General features: G+C 42.1%; 1 protein-coding gene across 12 annotated transcripts in view; it reads right to left on the bottom strand.

Moving 5' to 3' along the window:
- Positions 1 to 27,891, bottom strand: part of DENND1A (DENN domain containing 1A) — a 373,611-nt gene that overhangs the window by 164,837 nt on the left and 180,883 nt on the right. For all 12 annotated transcript variants that reach the window (XM_060251436.1, XM_060251437.1, XM_060251442.1 and 9 more), the window contains exon 5: positions 27,654 to 27,773. In XM_060251436.1, the coding sequence (XP_060107419.1) occupies positions 27,654 to 27,773 (120 nt within the window). The remainder of the gene's footprint in view (positions 1 to 27,653; positions 27,774 to 27,891) is intronic.

Below are 27,891 nucleotides of genomic sequence, written 5' to 3'. Positions count from 1 at the left end.
ATTCTCACATTTGCAAGCTTAAATAATGTGCACGCACATACATTGCCATAGCAACAATGGTGTATGTTGATGAGCTGCAGGCTTGCCTACCACAGAACAAGCCAACAAGAGGCTTCTAAACACATAAGCCATTCTTGTTCCATTTTGACAACATAAGGAATTCAAGCTCAGTCACCACAATTGGAACCAGATTCGTTAGAGGAAAAATGGCTCTCTGCACAGGCCTTTTGTCCTCCTTTGAAGGAGGAGGCCCCATGAAGCCTTTGCCTCCTGGCTTTCATGATCTTCTCAACAATGTTCTTTTGAGGAAGGCCCAGTTGATCTTTCCATGCAGCTTGATTTGTTTTGCTGGACAGTCCCAAGAGGTTTTCCTTAAACATCTATAGTGCATACATGCAACCCCAGAGGCAGCATCAAACACAAGACATGACCCTGGATTTTACCCTAGTCTTGAACAGGTACTCATGAAGGTCATCTTAAGTGCCCCATTAACATTTCTTAAAATAAAAAAGGAATGCCCACAACAATCAAACCAGCTGCACATTCTGAACATTTCAGTAGCAACTTACACAAGACGATACATGCAGGATAAAAGCTCAAGAAAAAAAAACCCTAAAAAAACAAAGTTCTCTCCTTCAGCTCAGTTTGTGTCTGCAAAGGCAAAGCAGTTACTTGATTGAGATGGCTTCCTTCCCTACCATTATGTCTTATGAATCACCTAGCCATGGTCACTTCTGATGCCCACTCTCTTCTGTGCCATCTTTCCATGCATACAGGAAACATGATCAAGTTCATTAACAAGTAATCCACTTTGAACTATACACTTGACAAAGGCAAACAAAATATTTTTAACCACCACTGCATCAGCTAAGAATAGGGTGCCAACAACACAAGACAGTTACAAGGAACAAGGAGAGACAGGTGAGAGACTAGGCAGACATGACAGCTCCCTGTTGTCAACAGGAGCCTTTCATTAAGGCGGTATGATGGGAGCAAAGTTCCTAAACCACTGAGAAGACTGAAAAAAATTAACCAACAGTGAAAAGTTCTGATGCAGCCAAATTATTTCACTCAGCTGAGACAATTCCCAGCGGAACAAAGTCTGAAAATTCCTCACTGGGGGTGGAGGATCTTTATTGGCAAGTGGGAATCTTATCGGGAGAAACAAGGACTATAATGGGGGGTGATTTATTAGTGAACAAACCCCTCCAAAATCTATGAGAAAAAAAGCATTTTATTTCCTCACAGAGTAAGAAGTGTTTTGGTATCAGCCGAAAAAAAGCATAGTTTGATTTTTTTTTTTTGTGGAGTAGAAAAACCACTGTGTACAGTATGTACCTCCATCAGCAATCATATGCATCAATCCATACAATAAAAAGCCACTTCTGTGAGGTCAACTTGCAGAATGATTCAGAGCTCTGAGAAGGAACACAAGCTTTGAATGCCAAAGGATACTGTTCCAGTCCCTGGCATCTCCAGCACAGAAGCTATCTTATGTGGTAGGGCTGGCAAAGACCATGACCACACAAGGGAAATAACAGCGTCCTAGATGGATTGATAGCCTGACCCTTCATAAGGCTGCTAAACATCTTTCATATAGTCTAGTTATCCATACCTACAACTGAGAATCTGTGTCAAACTTCCTTTTTCCCCTGAGCTGAAATCAATGATCTTTGCTATTCTCACACCCTATACCTTACCAAGCCCCTTTATTTCAAATAAAAAGTTCAAAGCCCTCCTTTGGCACACCATCCATCCTGACAGCTGGCTATCATCTGATGCTCTCAGTGCAGTTCCATAACCATATGAAGGAAAGGGAAAAAAAGAAGAGATGTCCTCCTGCATTCTAGGGTTAAGATCCCAGCACAAGCTCAGAAGGGACCTCCATGGAGTCCTGCTGGTTCTTGGAGACAGACGGCTGCAGGCCCTGTGCAACAAGCAATGCTCTGCCATAGCTGAAATAATCTTTTGAAGTTCAGGCTGTTCCTCTCCATGCTGTGAATCAGCAGGTAGAAATGTTCTCTTCCTTGTACATCACAGCGATACTTAGGAAAAAGTTGCTCTGAATGTTAACCCATTATCCCACGAAGCATTAGGGATGGAGGGGCTGGGGAGAGTGAATGTAGTTTTACAATTCCTCCAAGCTCAGTTAATGTACATGAAAATAGGTGGGAGCCCCAATAAATTCCAGAGCCCAGTGGCGCTTGCGCCTCCCTTTGCTCCTCCATAGCTGGAGTTGTAAAACTCTTTTAATTTTCTTGGCCTAAAAGGAAAAGGAGGCAGTTCTAAGGCCAAGATGGGGGGGCTTGTGACACCTAATAAAGGTAGAGACAGAGGACTCAAAATGAAAGTCTGTTTGCATTTACCAAGCAAACACTATTAGGAGTACAAAGACATCTCTAATAAAAGTAATGAAGGGCAGCCCTCTGGCAAAGGAGGGGAAATGGGGCGCACATTTGGCAGGAAGATGGAGATGCTGATGTTAGCACAATGTGCTTGACAGAGGAGATGCGAGATTTATCAAGTGCAACTGGACTGTCTTGTGCTTACAAAGAGGAGAGTGATTGCCTTCTGCTGTGTGCCAACAAGAACACATTGAACAGCTTTTATGGCTTGACCAGTACTAAAGAAATGCTCAATGGATGTGCAGAAGCTCCTGAAACACCATTCCCTAACAGGCTTTATATGCTCTCCCACCACGCTTCCATCGCTTCCCTCCCCTTTCCTAATGCCCCTTACTTACCCTTATCCTTATGCTAGCTACCAGTATCTCAGTTTGAGATGCCCTTTAGGAAAGCAGACTGAAGGAGTGCCGTGAGGATCTTTGTTCTATTATTTTGTTCTATGGACTTAGTATAAACTGTGCACTAAATGTTTGTTTACACACTTTTTGTGTGAGAGTGATAATTCAACCGGTGAGATTTGGAATGATATATTGTGCTTACTACACCGGTACCTGTGCTATTGGAGTATCTCTGTTTCAGCTGTCATGCTTTCTTATGATTCTACATAGAGTACCATAAAAAATACAGCAACCAAGGAGAAAGTGGGAATAGCCCTAACACAAAAGTAATGAGCAAGCCACCCCACATATTCACATAAAAACAACCTTTTAAAAATCACCATCTAGTTTAATGCCTCTTACTGTGCTTTGACTTCATGTTACTGTACAAGCAAAAGAGAAAAAAATAAAACCACATCTCAGGGAACTACTCACACCAGTGAACTCAAACCCTCAGAACTGGGGAGAGACACAAAGCTTAAACACTTTGTATCTGCACACCTCCTTCCTATAATGCTACTGAGTCTTCACCACAAAATGGCTATTAGAATATTTGATTAGGTTGATTCTTCATCTTTTGCACTGACTGAATGGCAAGGATTCACCTATTATCAAAGACTGGAGGAGAAAAAAATATATGAGAACTGCAGACACACAGTGCAAACCCCTTGATACAAGTCTAAAGAAAGCTGCAAGTGATTTTTAATAGCACCAGTGGTCAAGCGACTGCATGTTATCATCTAACTATATTAGATCTCCTTTGGCTGACAAAATAGTGATGCCAATACAGTAACAGTGGACACGTCAGACATTTCCTGTGCCAGAGATAACAACATCTGTGTATTCCACTTGGCTAAAGAACAGAAGGGATTTTTTTTTGTTTCGTTTTGGTTTTGCAAAAGCAAACACAACTGCATCTCCCCAAGGATGCAGCTCAAGCACCCTTGGGGAGACGTACAGCAATGCACCCACAGATGCAACACTCATGAGGTACAACAGATCTCAACACTCTGAACTAATGCCAGAAAAAGGGAGCTAAGCCACATAATTCAAACTCACAAGAAGACAGGAGAGTCACTAACAAAGTAAGACCATTCCCAAGTAAACTGTAGGATCTCTTGTGTGCTTTCATAGCTCTACCTATGTGGACAGCACTTGAAAACCCAAGCAGAGCTTTGCATATGAGCCATGGCGGTGCTCAGTGACACCTCTCACATAGATCACTCTCATATACATTGCCAGTTTTACCTCATAATGATCAAGAAATAAATAGTTTAAATTATATCAACGTGGTGAAGTGGTTAGGTATGGACAAATGAGGAAGTGTCCCTTTGTTAATCCCCTCTTGCAGGCTGATTAAAATCTGCTACTGATCAATCTCAAGTCTTCTATATAGTGGACCCTACATTACGCAAAGGCTTTCTTCAATGTATCAGAAAGGGAGATCAAGGAGAGTAGGCACCACTTGGCTCTGCATTTTGTTAAAATTTTAGGAAACAATACAAGGCAAAAATGTTTAAGATGGCAACTTGGATAATAGATCTGTTGTAGGTTATTTATTTATTTGATTTCTGAACTCACCCTCTAGCAGGTCTCAGGGTGAGTAACAACATATTATAAAAACATCCATAAATAATTATTTAAACTAATTGAATTGTTAATTGATAAGTAGACTATCTTTTCTTAAAATAGTCTCTTTCCTGTGTTTTGAGATTAGGTAAATGATTTACTGTATTGTAATGTACTGCATGCTAGACTTATGCTGTTGCTTTATATATATATTATGTTACATATGTTGTAATTTTAGAATGGCTAATTGCTTTTTAAAAAATTAAAGCTAATTATCATAGACAGCACATAAAGTACAATTTCATCAGAGAAATATAATCATCAGCATTGGGGGAAGGTCAGAAAAGGGAACCAGAGAGAGGCCGATCGAGGAAGCTGTCCCACTCCCCAGTCAGGGCCTTCAACCACAGGACTGGTGGAACAGCTCTGTATTGCAGGTCTGTGGAACTGTGAGAGATCTCAACTGGCAGAGCATTCCACCAGGCTGGGGCCAGGGCTGAAAAGGCTCTGGCTCTGGTCGAGGCTAACCGAGTACTTCTTGGTCCAGGAATCACCAATAAGTCTTTATTCAAAGAACATAATGCTGTTGGGGCATTACCAGGAGAGGCAGGCCTGGAGGTATGCTGGTCCCAGACTGTACAGGGCTTTAAAAGGTAAAACCAACACCTTGAAAATGATTTGGTATTCAATCTGGAGCCAGCAGAGCACTGGTTGGATGTGTGCTGTAAGGAGAGAGTAAGAACTCGCGCTGCTGCACTCAGGATCAGCTGAAGCTTTCGGGTCAGTCTCAAAGACAGCCCTGCATACAGCAAGTTACAGTGGTTTAATCTGGAGGTGTCAGTTTAATAAATCACTGTGGCTAAGTCAGGGTGAGACAGGAAGGGGGTAGTTAAATGACCTGATGCAGATGTAAAAATGCCAGTCCAGCAATGTTTGTGATCTGAGCCTCCACTGATAAGGAGGCTCCCAGTATCATACCCACACTATTCACAGTTGGTGCTAGCGTTAAAGGTCCTCCGTCAAGAATCATGAGTTGACACTCAAGTTGACAACACAGGCCTGAATCTCCCTGACCTAGTCACAAGACCTCCATCTTCACAGGATTTCAGCCAGCTCTGCTTCAACCATCCAAACATGGCCCCCAAGCCCTCTGCCAGGCTTTCAAGGGCAGAGTCCGGCTGACTGTCCATCAACAGATATAGCTGGGTGTCATCAGCATACTGGTGATAACCCAGCTGAAATCTCCACTACACTGGGTGAGGGGGCACATATAGATGTTGAATAATATTGGGGAGAGAACAGCTCCCTGGAGGACTCCACATAGAGGAGGTGCGGGCCTTGTGGGATCTTGGCCAGTTCCGCAAGGCCTGCAAAACCATCCTCTTCCAGCTGGTCGTTTATTAATACGGAGCCTGCATAGTAGATGGAAGGTCATCACACTGAAAAATGGAATGATACAATACTTCGATCTTAGTATCAAATGAAATGAAATGCTGTTTTAATTATTAGAATGTTTAATTTTACTGATTGTACTATTTTTATAGGATATTCTGTTTTACTACTGTGAAGTTTTTATGTTGTGAGCTGCCCTGAGCCTGCTTTTGTGAGAAGGCAGGATATAAATCAAATCAAATAAAAATAAATAAATACCAAGGGGAATCATGGCAAGACTGTTGTTTCTGTCTACAAATTGATCTGAAATTGTACAGTTTTTAGCTGTATCATTGTTATAGGTGCCTTAAGTCCTTTACAGAAGATCGGTAGGCTAAAAAAAGTCTTAATAAGTGGGGATGTGGAGCTACAATTCTCAATAACTGCCTGACAGTAAGCAGAAATATCCAAGTTGTCTGCCGTGTTGGTCTGAAGTAGAAGAACAAAATAGGAGTCAAGTTGCACCTTTAAGATCAACTTAATTTTATTCAGAACGTAAGCTTTTGTGTGCTCTCTAAGCACACTTCATCAGATGAGGAATCTGGTACAGTGAGCAAAGTCACACATAGCTGGTAGTCAGTGGCTCAGAATGTAGAAATGTAAGAAAACAAGAAGTGGGGCCTTCAAGACAAAAGGAACTTGGCTTGGAGATGATCAACATTCTATCCTCGCAGGCACAGGGAAGCAGTAATGCCCAGAATGACTGACGAGCCAGGCAGAATATTTTATGCCAGTCCATCAAGCAGCTAAAAAACCTGCTTGCTGTCAGTTCTACTGTGATGGGCAGGTGTTCACAACTAGACACCATGTTGCTGTCATCATTCTTAGGAACAACAAACTGCGCATTCTAAAAATCAAATTAATTTTAGGAGGAGAGAAGACAGAGATTCGAACACTGGGTAGAGAGATGAATTATGTATTGATATATTTGAGAATGTGTTCATCACTAATGGCCACATCAGAATTGGATCTTAAGATGAAAGGCTGTGGGATTTTTGCCAGAAATCCCTACACACACATACACCCCACAATGTCACAATACATTTATTAATATTCTGACTGCTCAGTTTAAAAACTGTCCGCAATAGCACATTTATGTTAAGAGCTGTTCTCTGAGAAAAGTTTGTGACAATACTTGTTAACACTGACTTTAAAAGCCTTGTTGTACTTGTTTTACTATATTCTCTTTCAATAAACAGTTGTTATGCCCAAATGAGAACTTAGCTCTTAGGAACAACAAACAAGCATCAGTACTTGGACTTTTGAGATCAAAAGAGTTGGAAACACAATAAAATTGTTCTTTTCTGTTGTACTTCCTCTTCTCCAATGCTGAGGCCAGGGCCTTTATTTGCCTGTGAGCACCTTTAGAATTTTGAGGGGGGGATGGTGAGAATCATCCCGAAATGGCTGCCTCAGGCAGAACCAACCCCAAAATGGCTGCTGCAGGATGTGGAAACAAACCCAATACCTCCCTCCAAAAGGACAGGAAAAGGGGGAGATCATTTATAAAGTGAAAGATGGCATTCAGTAAGAACCACCTGAAACTGGAGGAAGAGACATCTGCACCTTTCCCTCCAATGACACAACAAGCAGGGGCTTACTGGATGATGGTAAGTCACACACACACATACTGCACTGAGTTCCAGCTTCTGTAAACATCAAGCAGTGAAGAATATTATTCAGGGAAATAACTGGCAGCAGGCTACCACTGAAGGTGGGTGCCTTATTCTTTCAAAAGCCCCTTCTTTGCAATTGCTTCCATGGGGACCCAACTCACTTGTGTTTTTTCTTTCACATCATCATGTCTTTCGTGCACTAAGAGCTCTCAGCTTCCCTAATATCAAAAGCTATGCTAAATATCAAGGGTTGAACACTGGAGAAGGGGGCATTGATGGAAGAGGAAGCTATCAAGAAACAACAAGAATAGACAAGCAGGAAGGATGGTGTCTTCAGGGCTAACACTGACAGGGTTTGCATTAAAAAATGTGATAAGTCCTGGGAAAAGCACAAATAAAATTGCTTGTTGGGAATTTAATTCATCACATTATTAATACATTGCATCAACGTCCATGCCGCTTTGCTGTGCCTGTAGGGGATCCTGAAATGCAGTTAGTTTCAGGTCCATAAGGAAGTTACAAACTAGGTTTTCATGACGGTGAAGAAATTGTTAAAAGGAATAAGTTTAGGAAGACAGAGATGTATGTAAATAAAGTTGCATATATTTAGGGTTAGTTACTGTTGGGGTAAGGGGTCAAGAGGTTAAGCTAAAGGCTCTGCAGAAAAGACGGGGGATTTGTGGAAGGATCTGGGAGAAAGACAAAGAAGGCGCTATGGACAAATTGAATGTAAGCATTCTTTTCTTAATGAAGTAAAACTCTGAACCACGGACTTGCTTTTCCCTCCCACAAGACAACAGCATTAAATCTTTAGACAACATAGCCCAATACAAAGATGAAGAATATTTTAAATACTTATGTACAAAGTAAATATTTGTATTGCTATTATCCTTACAAATAATGTGCTTTTAAAAAGTAATATTACGGTCTTTACAATGGCCACTCACTTTTGAGTCAACATCTCCATATGATTGCATCATCAAGTTAAAATTATCAATATTTCAAGTGTATTTGCATCTGCACAGTTTGTCACCTGCATAATCACACAAGCCACTAACCAGTGCTGGCTGGTTTGCTGGGTCTTATGAGAATTGTAGTTTTGTCATTCTTATATTCAGTTTGGGAAGCTGTGAAAACTCCAGTTTGCATCAACAAGAGAAGTAAGTCATGCTGGGGAAGTCTAGGAATTGTATTTTTCAAGAAAGACAAGCCCCAGTTTATTCTGGTCATGAACTGTAATCAAATTTATTCCTATTACTAAGCCCCAGTTGGAACCCACTGCTGCTCAAATATTCGCCATCCATGTAAGGTTACCCTTCCCATCCAAAAAAAGATAAGCACTGTAGCTTGGGGAAGGATGTGCATATTTTAGGAGCATACCAAGTATTCAACAAACACCTCATTTGGGGTGTTCAAGAGGGACGTGCAAAAATTGAGATTTTAGCTTAAACATTAATATTAAAAAAGCGGTGAATTACTTTTTACCCACATAAATCTATTTAGCCTGAAATTCAGCAAGTCAAAGCTGTTGTTTCAAGTTTTTCACGCCCTCATATCACATTAAGTCCCACACTAGTTATAGTGTACTGCTTCTCCAATCACCAGCTTAACCGATTATTACAATGTAGGACAGCATCTCATCTCCTCATGAGGACAACTGGGAGCTACACAGAGCATATGGCACAAGCGTAACCTCATCCACAAAACCGTCTGAAGAGACACCTGCAGGGACACCACAAGGCAAGAAACAAAGATGGACTCCCACCCCCCACAGCGCCTATGAGAAATCTCCAAAGGAAAGTCCATTTTCCAACAGTCAAGAGGCGCTCCAATTCAGCTGACTCACTGCCCCAAGGAGAAACGTACTCATAGTTTTCACATGTGGTTCTTCTCCTTTCACGCTTCCCACTCCAATTATCAGTGCAGGTCCCAAGGGCTCTTGCTAGCTCTTGTTTTCAGAAAGAAGGAAGTTGCCTTGTAATCTCTAACTGGAAGTTGTGTATGTCTGTCAGCAAAGCTCAGAGTGGCCTCACCCCAACAGCTGCCTTCTGGAACCCTTAAGGGATGCCTAAACCAAAGTGACCAACTCCTGAAAGGAAAGGAAATCTCTCTACCCAGCACTTCAGCTGCATACCCCTTTTCCCCTTCTTTGATGCCAAGGATTTGGGTTTTCCCAAGGTAGTGTACTAATGCATTTTGCATTAGTGCTAAAAGAGGAGCTCCCAACCCGCCCGGGGCCAAAGGGTTAATAAAAAGTGGCAGGATTTAACAACTACTGTTATGGTTGCTTGGCAACCAGAGAAGGTGCCTTAGGAAGGCCTAATTAATGAATGGGAGGAGAAGGAGTTTCTAGTAAATAAAGCACAGTTCCCTGCTTACTAGTGGTTTTGTTTGTGCAGCTCCTTAAAACTTTGGGGGTTTTTTATCCTATTTCAATCCTGAGGCACAGGGATTTTATACATTCCCTGATTTTTATATATACATATCAACATCATTTCAGCAAAACTTACTTCTGCCACATCTCCCAAGATTATTCGCAAGTCTCCTTCTGCTAAAATGTTTCAAGCTTCCTCTGATAATAGCAAGGACTGTACACTCAAATGGGAAATACTGCATGCAGTGAAATGGCAACAAGGCGATTGCTGTGGCAATTCTCACAGAGACCAGATCATCTCCAAAAGGCTTTCCAGTTGGATTATTTCACCTCTATTACATATTTGAGCATGAGAAAAATTCATAGGACACACCAACCAGCTGGGTTCAGTTGTGACATCCAGGCAAGACCACCCCATGACAGGCATACAGTATAGCAGGGGTGACCAAACTTGCTTAAGTTAAGAGCCACATAGAATAAATGTCAGATGTCCGAGAGCCACAAGACATGAGCATCAGATGTTTGAGAGCAGGCAGGCAGGAAAATAGACTGGGGGAGAGAGAGGTGGAAAGAAGCAACTTTAACTTTGAATGCATTTTCCAAGCTGCCGGCTGACTTGACTTGGAGAAATGATTTAAAGAGACAAATACCTTCTCCTAGTCAGCTGACAGGGCAGTGAGGGCTCCGAGAACCACACAGTTTAGCCATGCCTGAACTATAAGAAGAGAGTTTGTGGGGTTGACTGCTTCTCCCTGCGCATAAAAGCACAGCTGGCAAGAAGAAAGGGGATGGTTAACTAGCCGCCTTCCTATATACAGGAAACATTTTTCTGGGATTATTCAAATGCACACACAACCCTTTCAACCTGCAGTCGAAAGTGGTACAGACCAAGCATAGTGGCCAAGAAGCTGAGCCTGAAAGTTGCTGGTTTAAACCTCATCTCAACCCCAAATGGTGGACCTTTAGCAAGCCTGTCTCCTATCTCCAATGTGAGGTTAGTAATACTGGCCTACACTGCACGGCTTTCATAAACACTTTTGTGAACTGAAATTGTATATAAAGGCTAACAGTTTGGTGCAGTGGTTAAGTATGCGGACTCTTATCTGGGAGAACCAGGTTTGATTCCCCACTCCTCCACTTGCACCTGCTGGAATGGCCTTGGGTCAGCCATAGCTCTCATAGGAGTTGTCCTTAAAAGGGCAGCTACTGTAAGAGCTCTCTTAGACCCACCTACCTCATAGGGTGTCTGTTGTGGGGTGGGGGGAAGGTAAAGGAGATTGTAACTGCTCTGAGACTCTGAGATTCAGAGTATAGGTCGGGATATAAATCCAAATCCAATATCTTCTGTTGCTGTTAATAAGTTGTTTGCTCAGAGCATCCAATTCCCGCCCCCATCCTCTGCACTGCTAAGCCCCTTCCAGCTAAAATGTCTCCAGGCTGTGTTTCTTCCCTTCTCAGTAGGGTTGCCAATCCCCAGGTGGGGGCAGGGGATCCCCCGGTTTGGAGACCTTCCCCCCGCTTCAGGGTCGTCAGAAAGCGGGGGGAGGGGAGGGAAATGTCTGCTGGGAACTCTGTTATTCCCTATGGAGATTTATTCCCATAGAAAATCCTGGAGAATTGATCCGTGGGTATCTGGGGCTCTGGGGGGGCTGTTTTTTGAGGTAGAGGCACCAAATTTTCACTACAGCATCTAGTGCCTCTCCCCAAGATATCCCCCAAGTTTCAAAACAATTGGACCAGGGGGTCCAATTCTATGAGCCCCAAAAGAAGGTGCCCCTATCCTTCATTATTTCCTATGGAAGGAAGGAATTGAAAAGGTGTGCCATCCCTTTAAATGTGATGGCCAGAACTCCCTTTGGAGTTCAATTATGCTTGTCACAGCCTTGATCTTGGCTCCACCCCTAATGTCTCCTGGCTCCACCCCCAAAGTCTCCTGGCTTCACCCCCAAAGTCCCCAGATATTTCTTGAATTGGACTTGGAACCCTACTTCTCAGTATAGTATTAAGAAGAAAGTTTGTGCTGAGCAGTTCAGTAAAACTGACAGGACCAGGTTAGACTCATGAGCAGTCAAAAACCCGCAGTCCAACACAGAGGGTGGCATTATCAAATTCAGAGTTCCTGAGGTCAGTCACCTGTATGGGTACCTGAAACACAGCAAGCAGAATGTGCTTTTCCAGACAAAGGCACTAGAATGTCATGCTTCTAAATATTTATTTCAGGCTTGGTCAATACAGAAGTTTCATATTGTCTACCAGTCACAGGGCCAATCTTCTGTATTTCCAAATCCCTTTGTGCTTGAAAAAAGCACTGAGGCTCAAGCATGCATCATCCACATTAGTACATTAGCCTAAACTCCAGACTTAAAGATTATCTATTCAAGTTCCAAAGCTCCAAACATGTACTTTACTGAGCAAGCAACTATCCCTTGCAGAACAAAACCCACTTTTCTTCAGGGCCTAGAGGCAGCCCGTTTCCACCCCTCCGGGTTCTAGAATGGAACTTGGAAGACGTTTTTCTAACATGGCCCTCATAATTCAAACCCTGTTTTGTGTTTGCCTTAAGGGGTCATTGCTGGCCAGATGGAAAATATTAAGGGAAACGGATTGCAACTAAATCAATTGGCTGTAGAGTACTGCCAAGAAGCCCCCAGGCTAACTATAAGCAGATTTGCAGGCAGGGTCTGCTCTGTTACAATTGGAGATCTGGCACATCCTTTGCCCTCCATAACAGCAGGAGGGCAAGGGGCCAGCTGAGAGTGGCTACTGTGCCAGACTGTGCAAATCTTGTTGCTTGAATGCTTCAGCAAAAGAGGAGAGAATTGTGGGCTCCTTCCAGAAACAATTCTCTGTTCCTTAATGGCAGGATTTTTTAAAAAGTAAAGTGGCACAACTTAGTACCAGAGCAAAACAAGTACACCTGCAATGAACCTCTATTTTCATGGGGACAAATACAAAAGACCAATGGCAGATGATGACTATTTTCTACCTTCTAACCAGGGAAAGAAGAAAAGATGCATCCACTAACTATGCCATGGTCAAAAAGGAAATGCAGTTAAAACTGTAACTATTGATAACCTAATGTTAAGTTTATAATTTCTCTTTTGCATACATGCAAACTTAAAAAACCTATCAAGAGAGGTTTTTCCATCGAAATCACTCCATATACACACACATTGGGCTTCTATCTCAGGGGCTGGAAGAATGGAGCATGAGGCAGGGGTCTACGTGTCCATGGGAACTCCAGCGGGTTTTTGTAGCTGGCCCACAGATTGATCAATAAAGTCTCCTTTCCAGAGAGTTCACCTGTACTAGCAATGGGTTATCATGGCACTCTCCCAATCTGTCTTGTGTTTTCATGCCAATTCACAGTGCACATAACAGGAACGAAAGACTCACAGGTAGTCTGGTCAGCCTCCTGCAAGTTGTTAGACAGTACTCCAGCTGAGGCTGCAGGGTTGGTGCCAACATTGTGTATAATAAGAATGAGAGAAGGAGACCTCCAAGGAACATATTTGGACTCCTGATTAAGATGATGTTGTATCACTTCCTGTGGAAACTAACCAGAAAAGGGGAACGAGTCCAGTGGCTCCTTAAAGAATAGCAAAATTAATTCCAACATAAGCTTTTATTAATTACAGCTCACTTCATCAAATGTAAGGAATGGCAAGGGAAACAGATGTTTATTTGTTGCTCCTGGAGCAGCACTAAAATAAACTGATTATTGCATCAAGAGTTGCTACATATAACCCTGGGGTGGCCAAACTTGCTTAACATAAGGGCCACATAGAATAAATGTCAGATGTTTGAGAGCCGCAAGATGGCGGGAGGGAGAGAGGGAGGAAGGGAGGGAGGAAGGGAGGTCGCAGATTTATACCCCGCCCTGCTCTCTGTATCAGAGTCTCAGAGTGGCTTACAATCTCCTTTATCTCCTTCCTCCACAACAGACACCCTGTAAGATGGGTGGGCTGAGAGAGCTTTACCAGAAGCTGCCCCTTCAAGGACAACTCCTACAAGAACTATGGCTAGCCCAAGGCCATTCCAGCAGGTGCAAGTGGAGGAGTGGGGAATCAAACTCGGTCCTCCCAGATAAGAGTCCATGCACTTAACCACTACAAACTGGCAGTCACAAGTTAAAAGCAGTTTCCTCAAACACTTAGAGGAGGGAGGGAGGGAGGGAGGGAGGGAGGGAGGGAGGGAGGGAGGAGAGGAAGGAAGGAAGGAAGGAAGGAAGGAAGGAAGGAAGGAAGGAAGGAAGGAAGGAAGGAAGGAAGGAAGGAAGGAAGGAAGGAAGGAAGGAAGGAAGGAAACTTTAACTTTAAATGCAATCCCCAAGTTGCCGGCTGCCTTGGCTTGGAGAAGCGATTTAAAGAGACAAATATCTTTTCCAAGCAGGCCAATGAGGCAGTGGGGGCTTTGAGAGCCACATAATATGTGTGAAAGAGCCACATATGACTCCAGAGCTGTAGTTTGGCCACTATGCTACAACCACTATTAGGAAGATAAGCTGCAAAAACTAACACCATGGAAAATAACAGCTGCCAAGGAAGTGAGCTGGAGTAGTGTGGCAGGTTGTGTTCCCCACTAGAAAGCACCTTCCACCATTGGCAGAAGGAGAAGCTGGAATCTCTCTCTCCAAATAAAGCTGGCCTTGGGCTCCCCTTCCATCAAGCCATCTTAGAGTTCTGCTCCTCACTCAGCAGCCCATCACCCGTCTCATACTGAGCCTGCTGAAACTTGGCTTTCAAGCACCGCTGGCCTTGTATTTCCCACTGCAACTCAACGTGGCTGACAAAATACTGCCATGTCCCTCATCAACATCATGGCAGTATTTGGGTCTCGGAAGTAAATGTTCAAGCATGAGCAGAGAGTTCCTGAGGCATGTGATGATGAGATACACTTCACATTTCCAAGTTTTACCCTAGCTTTTAGAGGCCCAGAAAGGCCCCCTAGGCATCATGTACTTATGTTCTAGTGAACAGATTAAAATGACTGTTGACAATGCCTTGGGTCAGAAGATCAAACAGTACAGCAGCATATTACACAGGCAGTCTGCATGGATAATTCAGTTTTGATGTTCATATGTCACTTATCTTGCTCACAGTGACTACTCCTCCCCAAATCAAGCACCTTATATGACTGCACCAATTTGTTTGCAGTTTAGCAGTATTTTAAGTGGCTCTTGCCTCCGCGATTGGCAACATTCAGCTATATTTCAATGTATCTGTTGCTTTGTGCATACATAGCTGGTGGCATTCCTAGTTGGCAGTGTGAGAATACGGAAGGTATTTACACTCCCATTTAAAACACATCACTACTACTAGTAATGTGTTTTCTCAAAAGACAAATCATGTAGCTTTTCCTCTTCCCCATCCCAACAGGCTTCAGACAATAAAGAAAAACACAACTCTTATCATTTTTTCCTGTCCAGATGACTGAGTAAATAGAGGAGGGGGAGGAGGACAGTTGTCAGAAAGCAGAACAAGGGAAAGAATCCATGCACAAAATATTGGCATACATTTTATAATAGTTTTGAGCGTTCAATAAAAACCTAGCTCTAAGTGCTTGAGGGAACCGCTTGTAACTTGTGATCAAATGCAATTCAAAAAGAAAAATATTTGCCTGTCACAGGTTGCTTTCCATGCAGAGTAACTATATAGACAAAAGCCCATACACTATCCTCTACAAGGGGCATTCCTTCAATAAAAGCTAAGAGCAGACTCTCCTGGAGTTATTCTGCCTGCTTCTTTGATGGCCAAATTCTGACTGAAAAATTTGTAGTTTTGTTTTTAATTGGAGTTTTGTAGAGTATGCTACATTTTAGGATTATTTTGTGTTCAGCTACTTCAAGAGCAAGTTTAAAACTCAACCCTAGCAGCAGAGAGAGGATTGCAACCTGTTGCTTAATCACTTTCCTTTTGCCCATTTGCTAACCTGATAAACAGTAACATCTCTCACTTGGCTGCACACCCCTCATTTGATCTGCAATGAGCAACCAAGACACCCAGGAGAGGGAGAGATCAGTGCATTCATGTGGATGCACATAAATGCTTAGCCTCATCTCTCACAGGGAACATTTGCCCTCTTCGCAGAACAAGCCTCATTCCAGCAAAGGGCCAGAGCTCAACTACAATGCAAGACTCTCCCCCCCTCCATCCCCAGCACAAGTAAAAAGCAGTACACATTACAGTACTATATGACTGTATGAACAAGACAGGTTCCAAACAAATAAGATGTGAACAACAATATTCATGATAATGATGAATTTGCACTGTTGTCTCAAGAAAATATCCATGCAGTCTTTTTCCCATTTGCTGTGAGGTTGTTGTCCTCTGTCACTGACAATTAATAGTAGTGGATTAACAAGACTGTGCTGTATTTAAGACAACAGTAAACCTAGACAATTGTTCTTTAAAATAAACCACAACACACCACGTGGTGTAAAAGCCACTAGTTAACAAGGTGAAACCGGTAGTTATCCCATGGCTTTGTTTCTTTCAAAATGCATCTGACTGAAAATGGGATTTGAATAGTTTTGTCAGGGAAAAAAATATACATAAAAAACACAAAAACATATCGACACAGCACTAAGAATAGCAATGAACAAACAAACACTAGCTCTTCTCAAAGATACTCACATTTTTGTGAACACCCATTCTTGAACACTCAAAATGTTCAACAGGCACTTGAATATACAACTGCACTCTAGCAAAATGCATGTGCATAGGCAAACAGGTGCCAGCCTACCTTTCTACTCTTTAGAGGATAGAAACCTATTCTGCATGTTTCTCTTCCTAATCTTCCCCACTATGACTTCCACCAAGGTTCATGGGAACTGCATTTTTAAACAACCTTTCAAATCAAATTAGAAAGCAGAGAACTACGATTTCCATCAGCCACAATAATCCAACAAGTTCTGAGCATAAACCAATTACCAGTCTATATGATGACGAATACCCCACATTCAAATACACTTGAAATAGTGTTCATTTTAACTTGCAAATAAATCTGCAAATAAAACAAGAGAAGTTACCAAAAGACAATCCACCGAAGCAAATCTTTCACAGCTTGTTTTAATAGAAGTGGTGCAACTGCTATTGTGCTGCGGGTAACATTGGTGATGTCTGGGCCCAGACTCAGGTAGCATTTGATAAGGTAGAACTTCTAATATTCAGGCATGAAATGTGTTTCATAAAGAGGAGTAACTTTCCTGCAACACCTCTCACAAAGGCCGAGCAAGCTCTGGGAATAGCAATGCTCCCTTCAAATTTGTGAAAAGTAAAATAGGGCAAAGGGGAAAGAGAATAAGAAAAGGTTCCATGGCTTGAGGATTTATAATTTTTTTTGGGGGGGGGGGGGGAATCAGATAGCATCAAGTTTTTAAAAATATTTTTACAACTTTGAAAAAGTCTACCAGCAGTAGTGGCAAGATCTAACCAATAGCAGCTTCTCCAAACAAAATCCTGACTTTGGCCACAGCAGAGCAACCATTTTGTATAAACATTACTGAACTACTATTTACTTATAAACACAGCTGATTACATCTTACTTGGAATACAAAAATCCCCCCCTGCCCCATTTGATGGACAAACTGAACAAGTATATGGAGGCACTGAAGATGATAGTGTTAGGAGACACCAGCAGTCTGTTGCTCTCTAAACCATTAAGAACATCTGTGATATATTTTAATGCTGTCCTTTCTGTTTTAAAGGAGCTACAAAAGCCTTAACAGAATGTAAGGTTCATCCCTCATCTTACAGACAAAAGCAACTGCAATACTTGTGAGTTGCATTTTGTCCGCATACACACATACAGTGGGCCCCAACGCTGTTTGTTCCCCTGTGCCTTGGTGCCCAGCCGGTTGGCAACCTTCAGCCAGGGAGCTGTCAATTCCAATCGTGTTTGGGCCACAGAGTCCTATTAAAAGAGCCTGGCCGGTTAAGGGGCGTCTGCTGTTTCCAAAGCCTGGGAAAAAGGGGCTCTGCTTTCCTTGCCTTTGAGCTGGCAACTTGCACTGGCTGGGAGTTTTCAAGGAGCCATGAATGAGTTGAACAAAGGAGTTCTGTGGCTGGTCTTTGGCTGGAATCCATGTCAACAGTTCCAAAGGTCACAGGTCACACTAACTAACATTTATTCCCAGCAGAACCTGTTCCAAGTGCAAGCTGTATGTAGTACACATTTGGAATTTTTCCCTGTAATCCCTCAACATATTCCTGATCCTTCCACATGTTTCTGGTCTACTAAAAAGAATTCTTCATTTGTCCCCAAGAAGGGAGTCCCCCTCCCATCACAGCTTCTATTCTGTCTCTAAATCAACAAAAGGCAAGAATTGAGAAAAGGGATTGCAACATGTCACACACTCAAAACCTTCCAACCAATTTCCAAGGAACTGAGGTCAGTTCACTGTCTTCCACCTGTCAAGAGCTGCTGGAGACATGATCCTTTTAAATCCAGAATTTTACTCAGTTGTAATGGGAGAGACTTTGCCACCCCATTGGGTTTTCCTTTATTAGAGCTGAATTTTACATAATTATATGTTACCCTTCACCTCCTGAATTTCATGGCCCCTCAATCCTGTCTTTGTATCCATACCTTTACACGAAATGAATGCACTGTGAGGACTCATTCATTATATCTGAAGAAGTGGGCTCTAGTCCACAAAAGCATACTCTGGAGCAAATTTTTTATTAGCCTTTAAGATGCCAAATATCCCAGTTTACACATGCATTTCTTGTGCAGCAGACTGATGGGCTAACCCTTTGGAATTACTTGCAAATCCATGCATTCCACTCAAAGCAGATATGCATTCCAGTTTGTGTTCAAGGACAAGATTACATTTGTAAATTGAAAATAGCTCTTGGGTACTGCCAGAATTGGGGTTATTTCTACAAAGCCCCCCATCCCCCAATTAGTCTTTGTAACAGCTTCAAACTCAGGGCAAAGCACTGCCTCCATTATGAACCTCTACCTTGGTCATCAGTGGAACCAGAATTCCAAGGCTCAGACTCAGAATGAATTAGAAGAGCCTCTGATCATATGCACAGGGAGTTTTCATTCTCACTATCAGCAGCCTGTCTATCATTCTCACTATCAGCAGCCTCACACATCTCCAATACAGAAGCAGAGGTTCTGAATGAGGATTTTAAGCTACAGTGCCACCCATTTTTCAACGTAATCATGCTCACTCTTGGAGCCTAATGTATTTATGCCATCAGTCCTAATTTTATTACAGCATGCAAGTAATTCATTTAAACAGACATAGAAAACTGCAAAGGCTTAACAGTCAAGCACCCGCCTTGAATCAAGAAGTGGCAGGGAGGATATGATTTAAATCCCCACCCCAGGTATGAAGCTGTCATTAGGCAGGTTGAAGCAATCAAGAGTCCCCCGCCCACAACTTATCCTACCTTGTAGGAAAGTTGTGAGGAAGAATGAATAAGCTGAACATAGTTGATGGTCTTTTTATTTTTACTTTGGTGGTCTTTCTTTTACTTTGAATTAGTAACATTTTGCTAACAGCACCTGCAGAAGTAATTTGGAAGCACAGGTAGGACTCTCTATTTCACATTACCTCACTTCATCCCCAAATCACCCAGGGCATTTTAGCAGAGCTGCTTTAGCAATTCGGGGGTGGATCTGTACTGAAGACACCATGCAAAATTACAGCTTCATTAGCCAAGAAAAGCTTCTTTATAGTTTTATATGCACAGCTTGGACAAGGACTTGGGGAAGGGAGAGAGCAAAGGAGGCTGAACCAAGCAGAAATGCTTGACTTCGTGGTATAACACCTGTAAATCATTCACCCCATTAATGACTTGGGTAATGCCCTACCCACAGAGAGAAGAGCATAAATAAGTATACAAATGATACAGAATCTAAAACTATGCAACTGTCACTACTAAGATAAATTCACAACCTAGAATAGGAGTGTTGCATTTTTAATAGTGGTATATAATATCACACCAAAAAGAAAACTTTGCTACCCCTCAAAGATTTCCTCTGTGTGAGGATAAAAGAAACTGGTTTGTTTTCAACAAAAAGCAATGCTGGTTCACAAACAGGCTATATCTTAAATTTTTCCTTCTCCCCACCCTGGGCAGTTGAACCAAGCACTCACAGGCGTTGCAACATTTTTCTGGCTAGTTATTAGAAACAAATAAAGACTCCGTTGAAAATGCCAGGCTGAATAAATGGGCTGTGGAATAATTCAGAGCACACACAGAACTCCAAGAAGTTGACTTCAGAGGCACTCGCTTAGAAACAGCATGGATTAAAACCCATAAATTATCCCTTGAACTTTGAATTGGTTAACAAATATTCCTTTTGCATTGAGAACAGAAACGGATTTTAAATCAAACCTTGATGGCTCAGAGGGCATTTTCTGCAACTGGTGAATAAAACAGAGAAATGTCCTTTCCCCCCTCCAATTTAAAATTCAGCTTGCCTTATTTTTCCCCCTTTTAAAAAAATGTCTTTGATTTTCTTACACAGATCAAGCAAATAAAAATCACAAGCAAGAATTGCCGCATATCTATAAGCTGAAATACCTCTTTTCAGAAACTTTATTTCCTTTAATTTATATCATGAATTCTTGTGTCTCTGCAAAGTCTGCATTGACATTTGACTATAATTTTAACGCGCATCTGCCCTTTCAGCTTTGTGCCTCAAACATTACAGAGCGTACATTTCATAAACATGTCCCTTCAAGCAGGAATGATCAAAACAAGCAGACATAACGTGAAATTCATTTCCATCATTTTTCCTTCTTTTTACCAAAAGATTTTTCTACAAACCTTTAAATGACTGGTCAGCATCTTGCAGAAAATACTGGAAACATTTCAAATTCTTTCTTTAAAAAAACTCAACAAATTTAGTTTTGGTAAGGTGACAAGTTTTGGATTGATTTGCACTTTAAGAAGGCATTTAAGGAAGTTTAAGTCAAGTATCCATGTTCTCACCTGCGAGCTCTTCCTTCTCCAGAAAGAACACTTAGCAAGGCTATAATTTCAAATGAGGGATGGATGGAATATGGCCTAACATGAACAAGAAGAAAACCTCTATTTTAGACACTAGTATTTGTGCATTCTGGTAATAAAAACTTTCCCTCAAGCACGGGACAAATCTATAGCTTCCATCCACATCTGACAAATTCATCTAAACACCATCTGTGAGAGGGGCCAATTTTTGCCAGTGGGCAGGAATGAGATGACAACTGTAAGCACCTACTCTACACTTATGGTCACACTCATATATTAAACCAAAACTGGTTCACACACTGAGCAAACCTAAAATACCTTGGTTCATGCACCTTATCAAGATTGAATGTTTCCTGAATTAAGAATTCTTTCACCTAACCACAACTGTTTGTAACACCTGATTTTGACTGCCTTAGCAACTGTACTTCATTTCTTGCTGACGAATGGGGACCCTAAAGCAGGATTAAGTTTTGGGTTAACAGTCCCAGTTAATGGGCAAGAAACAAACCTCAATTTATTGACATGGTAAACACTTGCAATTAAGAGTGAAGAAGACTCATACATCAGAAAGTCTTCAATCTTGGCTCTGCACAGAAGGTGGAGGATGGGAGAACATAAACCTAGAATTTCAAACTTGTTGAATTTAAGTAAAATTATGGCTTGCTCATGACATCAGATTGCAGCCAGTAATTACACAGAAAATTGTTCCTAATCTACTGGTACCTGAGATTTAAAAAGCAGTTATCCTGAAATGTTTCCTTTCAGGCTGCAAGCTCTTGTGCTCACCCACTTCTCCCCACTTCCAGCACTATCTCATACATGACCCACTCCTCCCCACTTCCAGCGCTATCTCATACACAGCCAAAGCCCAATTGTCAATGCTCCTTCATTTAACCCACATCCTTTTGGCACTCACCCACCTCCTATTATTAGGAAACTGGTAGGCCTACTGATGTAGCCATATTTGAAAGGCATCAATTTCTGCAATTCCAGCCAAAGCTGTAAGAGCCCTATTCTTCTTGTAAGCAACTGAAGAGAGAAGATTTCCACACAAAAGAAACAAGGCAAAAGGTTTTGTTATTATTTGCTTTAACTGGGTGTGGAAGGGCACTGGACACTTCCCCATTTATGAGCCTTCCATCTCACCTTAACAGGTCAAAAGCACAACTATACACATGGGGGGGAGGTTTCATTTCCATCTCAAACATCTCTCTGAAGGCAGCAGTTTGAGTTTATTCAAAAACCTGGTGTACTTCAGAAAACAGTTTCATTTCCTTTCTCCCCAAATCATCCTCTAGAGTAGCACACACAATAAATAACCAAGTGAATGACCCAGTCTATGCCTCTCAACACTTGCTTCAGCAGCAGACTAGTAATCAACAGTTATAATCCCAATATTCATCCTGCTCCTGGGTTCCAAAATTCTGAACTCCTTCAAGTCTCATACCTTATTATGAGGCAGGGAAAAGGAGGAGGAGATTGGCATTATACCCCATCCTTCACTACTTGAAGTAGCCTCAGAGTGGCTTACAATCTTCTTTCCCTTCCCCTTTCCGCAACAAACACCCTGTGAGTTATGTGAAACTAAGAGAGCTCTAACAGAAACTGCTCTTGAGAGAAACAGTCCTGCAAGAACTTGTGACTGAATCAAGGTCACTCCAGCAGTAGCATGTGGAAGAGTGGGGAATCAAACTCGGTTCTCCCAGATAAGAGTCTGCACATTTAACCACTACACCAAACTGGCTCTCAGCCAGAAAGAGACAAGAAGGAGAGTAAAACACTGGTTTCCTTTTCTGATATCAGATCAGCCCAACTCCTCCTTTATACCTTCAAAGCCCTCCATGGTCTTCTCCCCCTCCATTACCTTTCCACTCACATATCCCAATATACCTGTACCTTTGTACCTTCAGCTCTCTCCCTTCCCAAGATCCCCTGCTCCCAAAATGGCCTTTCCCTCTCTTGCTGTCCCTTGTGTCTGGAACTGCTTCCCAGAAGAGCTGCTTAATACCCACCAGTCCTCCCTACATCTCCTCAAAACCTCCCTTTTCTGTGAAGCCTTTAATACAATCGTGCTTCCTTACTAAAATCGAAGCATGTAATGAGTCCAGATTCTTCTCCAGTTTATTCCTGTCTCTTCCTCCCTTTGCTATCTTCCTTGTCTAAAGTTTTAAGACTGTCACTTCTTTGGGGCAGAGACACATCCTGTACTATGTAAAGCATCATACAAGTTAATTAATAATACTAACAGTAATATTAACAACAACAATCAAGTACAATGAAAAAACAGCAGTGGGGATTCTCAACTACAAAGGACATGATAGTGTGGAGACAGTGGAGAGGGGGAAACTATCTCTCTCTCCAAACACAACGCAAGACCTTAGGGTCATCCAATAAAACAGATCAATAAAAACTTCAAGATAGGCCGATATTTCTTCACATTCAGACATAAGCAATTTGTGGAATTCATTGGTACAAAACCCCACATTAGACTATTTAAAATTAATATTAGGCAATTTCAGAGAGGTTAGTCTTTTGCTGGGTATTTCCACATTTATTTATTTATTTGAATTTATCCCGCCCTTCCCTACACATAGGGTTTAGGGAGCCCACAACAAATTTAAAACATAATAAATAGGATAAAACAGTAAAACAATTCTTTAACACAATAATTAACAAATCCAGACTTCTCAAAGGTCTATAAAAATGTGCAAGATCGAAACGGCAGTGGGCAGACACCCCCCCCCCCCCCGATTAGCAATTCAATAGCTAAGTCAGAAGGTGGATGAGGTAGGGGAGACCAGAATAATGGAACAACCATCACCTCAGCCAAAGGCCCAGTGGAAATCTCTTTTACAGGTCCTGCAGAACTGAAGCAGATCCCACAGGGCCCTGATTTCACTTGTGAGAGTGTTGCACTAGGCCACTGCTGAAAAGGCTCTGGTTGAGACTAAATGGGTGTCCTTGGGGTCGGGGACCAGCAGCAGCTGTTGTTCAGATTAACGTAATGTTCTTTGAGGGACATAGTGGAAGAGGCAGTCCTGTAGATATGTAGGTCCCATACCACTCAGGGCTTTGAAGGATAGTACCAGGACCCTGAACAATGCATCTGGCACAGCACTGGCTGAACATGTGCTCTAAAAGGTGTCCCTGTAAGGACACATGTCATTGCATTTTGAACCAGGTGGAGTTTCCGAGTCAACCTCAAGGGCAGCCCAGCACAAAGTGAGTTACACTAATCCAGACTGGAGGTGACCATTGCATGGATTGCTGTGGCTAGGTCGCGGGGAGAAAGATAAGGAACCAGTTGCCTGACCAGCTGCAGATGATAAAAGGTTGTTCTGGCAACAGCTGTGATCTGGGACTCCACAGGCAGCGAGGCATCCAGGATCACAGCCAGACTCCTCACTGTCAGCGATGGTGTCAACAGTGCCCTTCAGAAAAAATAAACACAGGCTCCCATGGTCTGTGGAAAATCCAAAACAAATATACCAGGGGAAAGAACAAATATGTATTTTCACCATGAAGAAACATCACATTACAAATTCATATCATGATTCACATTACATGCAACATTTTAGAACACCCTTATCCTAACTCCAAACAGACCCAGAATCCATACTTGAACTTCGAAACAATCATCAGGCAAAGGGACCTTGACATTATCAGCATTCATTTCTGGTCTTCCTGGGTCTGGTGTTTTTGGATATTGTTACTACTGGATTTGGATTTTGCATACCCATGGACTCAATGTGAAAGACCCCCTTTTGTCTCTGTTGGAGTTGGGATAAGTGTGTTCTAAAACATTGCATATAATGTGAATCATGATATTAATTTGTAATGTAACATTTCTTCAAGGTGAAAACACATATTTGTTCCATAGTGTTCAACTTTCCCCCTGGTATCTGAGTTTGTCAACAGTGCCCTGCCAAGGGCTGGGAGCTGGATCCTCAAATCAACCCCTCCATGACCCAGGTACAGGGCCTCCATGTTAAATGGATTTAGTTTCAGGTGGCTCTGCTGCAATTAGCCAGACACAGAAAGCTTCCAGTGCCCTAGCCAGAACCTCTGGGGCGGCATCCAGTTGGCCATCCGTTAACAGATATAGCTGGGTGTCATCAGCATTCTGGTGACAACCCAGTCCAAAATCTCCAGACCAGCTGAGCACGGGGGCACATGTAGATGTTAAATAACATAGGGAGATACATTGTATCTGGAAACAGAACCTCCTCATTCTGAAGTAGATTCTCATTGCTGGGACAAATAAAGGGGAAGCCTAGTTCCTATCATGCCTACCCATGAACTTCCAAAGCCACTTCACTGGCTGCTGCAGGACTACATGGTCCTTTAGGCTGATCCAACAAAGCATCTGACATGAGGAAGGAATTTTGCAGCCGGCCAAAGAGGCTGGAAGGGAGCAAACTGGGGTCAAGGCTTCAGAAACATGAGAAGAGAGGAATGTGACTTCCCAGCACTTCTTAATACTATAACAGTTTATGTTGAGCACAATATTCACAGCATTTTAAAAATAGCTACAAATACTCCAAAAGCCAACAGAAATTCATTAAAATACTAATAAAAATACTAACTCATGTATGTATTATTATAAAACAATATACACTTTTGATATCTGTACTTAAAAATAAAACAGAGATTCTCCACTGAAATGCTGTACCAGAAGATCATGAACATCCACATTTTTAAAAATAAAAACTCATTTAAGGCCAAACAGTTAAACATTCTGTTTTGTCAAAAAGTGTTCAGAACTGATTTTAAAATCCAGAGAGAAAATGCCTGTTCCTATAAATTATCATACTTGGGCAGAGGTTACATGGTACAGTTTTTAAAAACTAATCATTCTTCACATCATTCAGTTTTTCAAAAAGACCAAGAAAAGAGGACTTCCTTGAACATGCAACACAGTCTTATACTCCTCTCTGCCCTCTGCTGTTAAAAAAAAGCAGAGCACACACCCTTCCCAAAGTGATAAAAGTCAGCAACCCATGCCAAAGCTTAAGAAAATTATAAAAGCAGCTTCAGTATTTGTTAGCAATAGACTGGGGGGAAAATGTGTAGTGGCGCAAGAAAGAGACTGTCAGAATATCTGGGCTTTTAGCCACAGTTGTATGTGTTCAAAACAATCTAATTTGATGCATTTCCAGAATCAGTCATGAGAAACCATCCACCAGTTCCTTCTGAACAACAAATATAAATAGGAGTTCACCGAGTGATTCCAGTTTCCTAGAATGCCCTAACCTTAGAGGTTCACCAGCGTACCATTCATTTAGACCACAATGAATTCTGGGAACAGTCACACATTAAAATACCATTTTGCTCTACTGCCAAGGAACCATTTTCCAGACTAGTAAGCACCTTCTGAGCTAATCAAAGACCGGCTCTGCCATGCAGAATACTTGCCTGTGGCAGTCACACTAATGGACTACAACCAGAGAGATGACGAGGGGCTTCCTCCATCAGCTATCTGTTTAGAACACACTGGAAACTTGGTGGATCAACAACGAGTTGTGGCACAGTTAACTTTCATCTCTTTAAAGTTCTTACTTGCACTTTTCTCACAATCTCCTCTAAAAGCACAAAACCACAGTTGCCCCTTTGAAAGAAAGCCCTTTCAGGTCCAAAACGTGGTCTTGAGACTAGGAAGATGGACTCTAGCGATGGTCCTTCCTAGGTTGTTTGCTACCACTAGTGTCATAATGAAAGGCAGATGATGACAACAGCTAAAAAGTTCGTACAGATTCCAGTTTCTTCAGATTCCAAACTAAAACAGTTTAAGTTGGTTTAAGGTCTGACTTTGGCCTGAAGAATGTTTAGGAGTAAAGGAATCTGTTTCAATTCAAGGTGACCATGCCTCTGAACATCTGAAAAGTACTCCAGAATTTTTGGCACACACAAAAAAAAATCTCCAGAAGTGCAGTGACTTCCCGAGGAACAGATAGGAAAGTGATTCTCTCAACAGCTGGAAAGTGTTAATTAAAAGCAACAGAAGCAGAATGTCAACATTGCTTCCCAGGCTTTTCACTCACTGCTGAGGCAAACTGTATATACATCCACTCTCTCAATGTGAATGTTACTAAAGTAGGGTCCACTCCAGCCTTGCCATATGAGAGCAAGTGGAGCATCCCCCACACTACCAGGAAATTTGCTGGGCATCCTTGGGCCAATCACCCTTTCTCTCAGTCTAACCTACCTCATAGGGTTATTGTGAGGGTAAGAGAGAATCAAGTATGCTACTTTGAAGTTCTTAGAGCAGGGGGGGGGATATCAATATGAAATATTAATATTGCTTTGACACAAAGTGCAACACTCCAAAATACCTTCACATAACTTCTTTGAATTTGAAGCTTCTTGTAACAAAGAAAGAGGAAAGGTGCTTCAGTAAATGAAGGAAAGGAAATGGCAAACACTCTAGAAAGAACACAGCCCCTCCCAATTAACCCCAGTGGAAGTGTTTGCCTTTGTTCACACAAACATGGCCTTGTGACATGTTTCAGAAAGGCATTGCTTCTGCAGACTCTCAAGGGAATGGCTCCCTGGTTTCAACTCAACAAATGCACCTATGTAGACTTCTACTAGTTTGCAGCAGCAGAAGACAAACTTCTGTGGCGTAGCCCACTCACATCAGTTCATCACACTGCAAGAGTGATGATTCTCAGAAACATTGAGCCAAATGTTTAAAATGCAGATAACAGGGGGAGAAGAGCCCCAAAGTGCAAGGAAATTTTTGGCACACACAAAAAAAATCTCCAGAAGTGCAGTGACTTCACGAGGAACAGATAGGAAAGTGATTCTCTCAACAGCTGGAAAGTGTTAATTAAAAGCAACAGAAGCAGAATGTCAACATTGCTTCCCAGGCTGAGGCAGTAGCAGGAGGGGGCTGCATTCTGACTTACCTTAAGATACAGAAGCAGGTCTTGGCCCCCGAAGATAATCGGCAGAACCCAAACCTCTGCTTGCTGTCAATGTCTGTGAGCACAAAAGTGAAGTTCTGGCCAACTTGGCTAACTGTGAGGCTGGAAATGGGGAGAACAAAGGAATCTATTAATGGGTTGTTTGCTGCAACCATGCCAAGCATCTCAGCAAACTAAGTCATTGAACCGGCAGCACTTCCTCTCTCTAGAAATTGAAGCT

The sequence above is a fragment of the Heteronotia binoei genome, chromosome 12, assembly GCF_032191835.1.
Source record: "Heteronotia binoei isolate CCM8104 ecotype False Entrance Well chromosome 12, APGP_CSIRO_Hbin_v1, whole genome shotgun sequence".
NCBI classification, from domain to species: Eukaryota; Metazoa; Chordata; class Lepidosauria; order Squamata; family Gekkonidae; genus Heteronotia; species Heteronotia binoei.
This window is presented reverse-complemented; position numbering and strand designations above follow the sequence as displayed.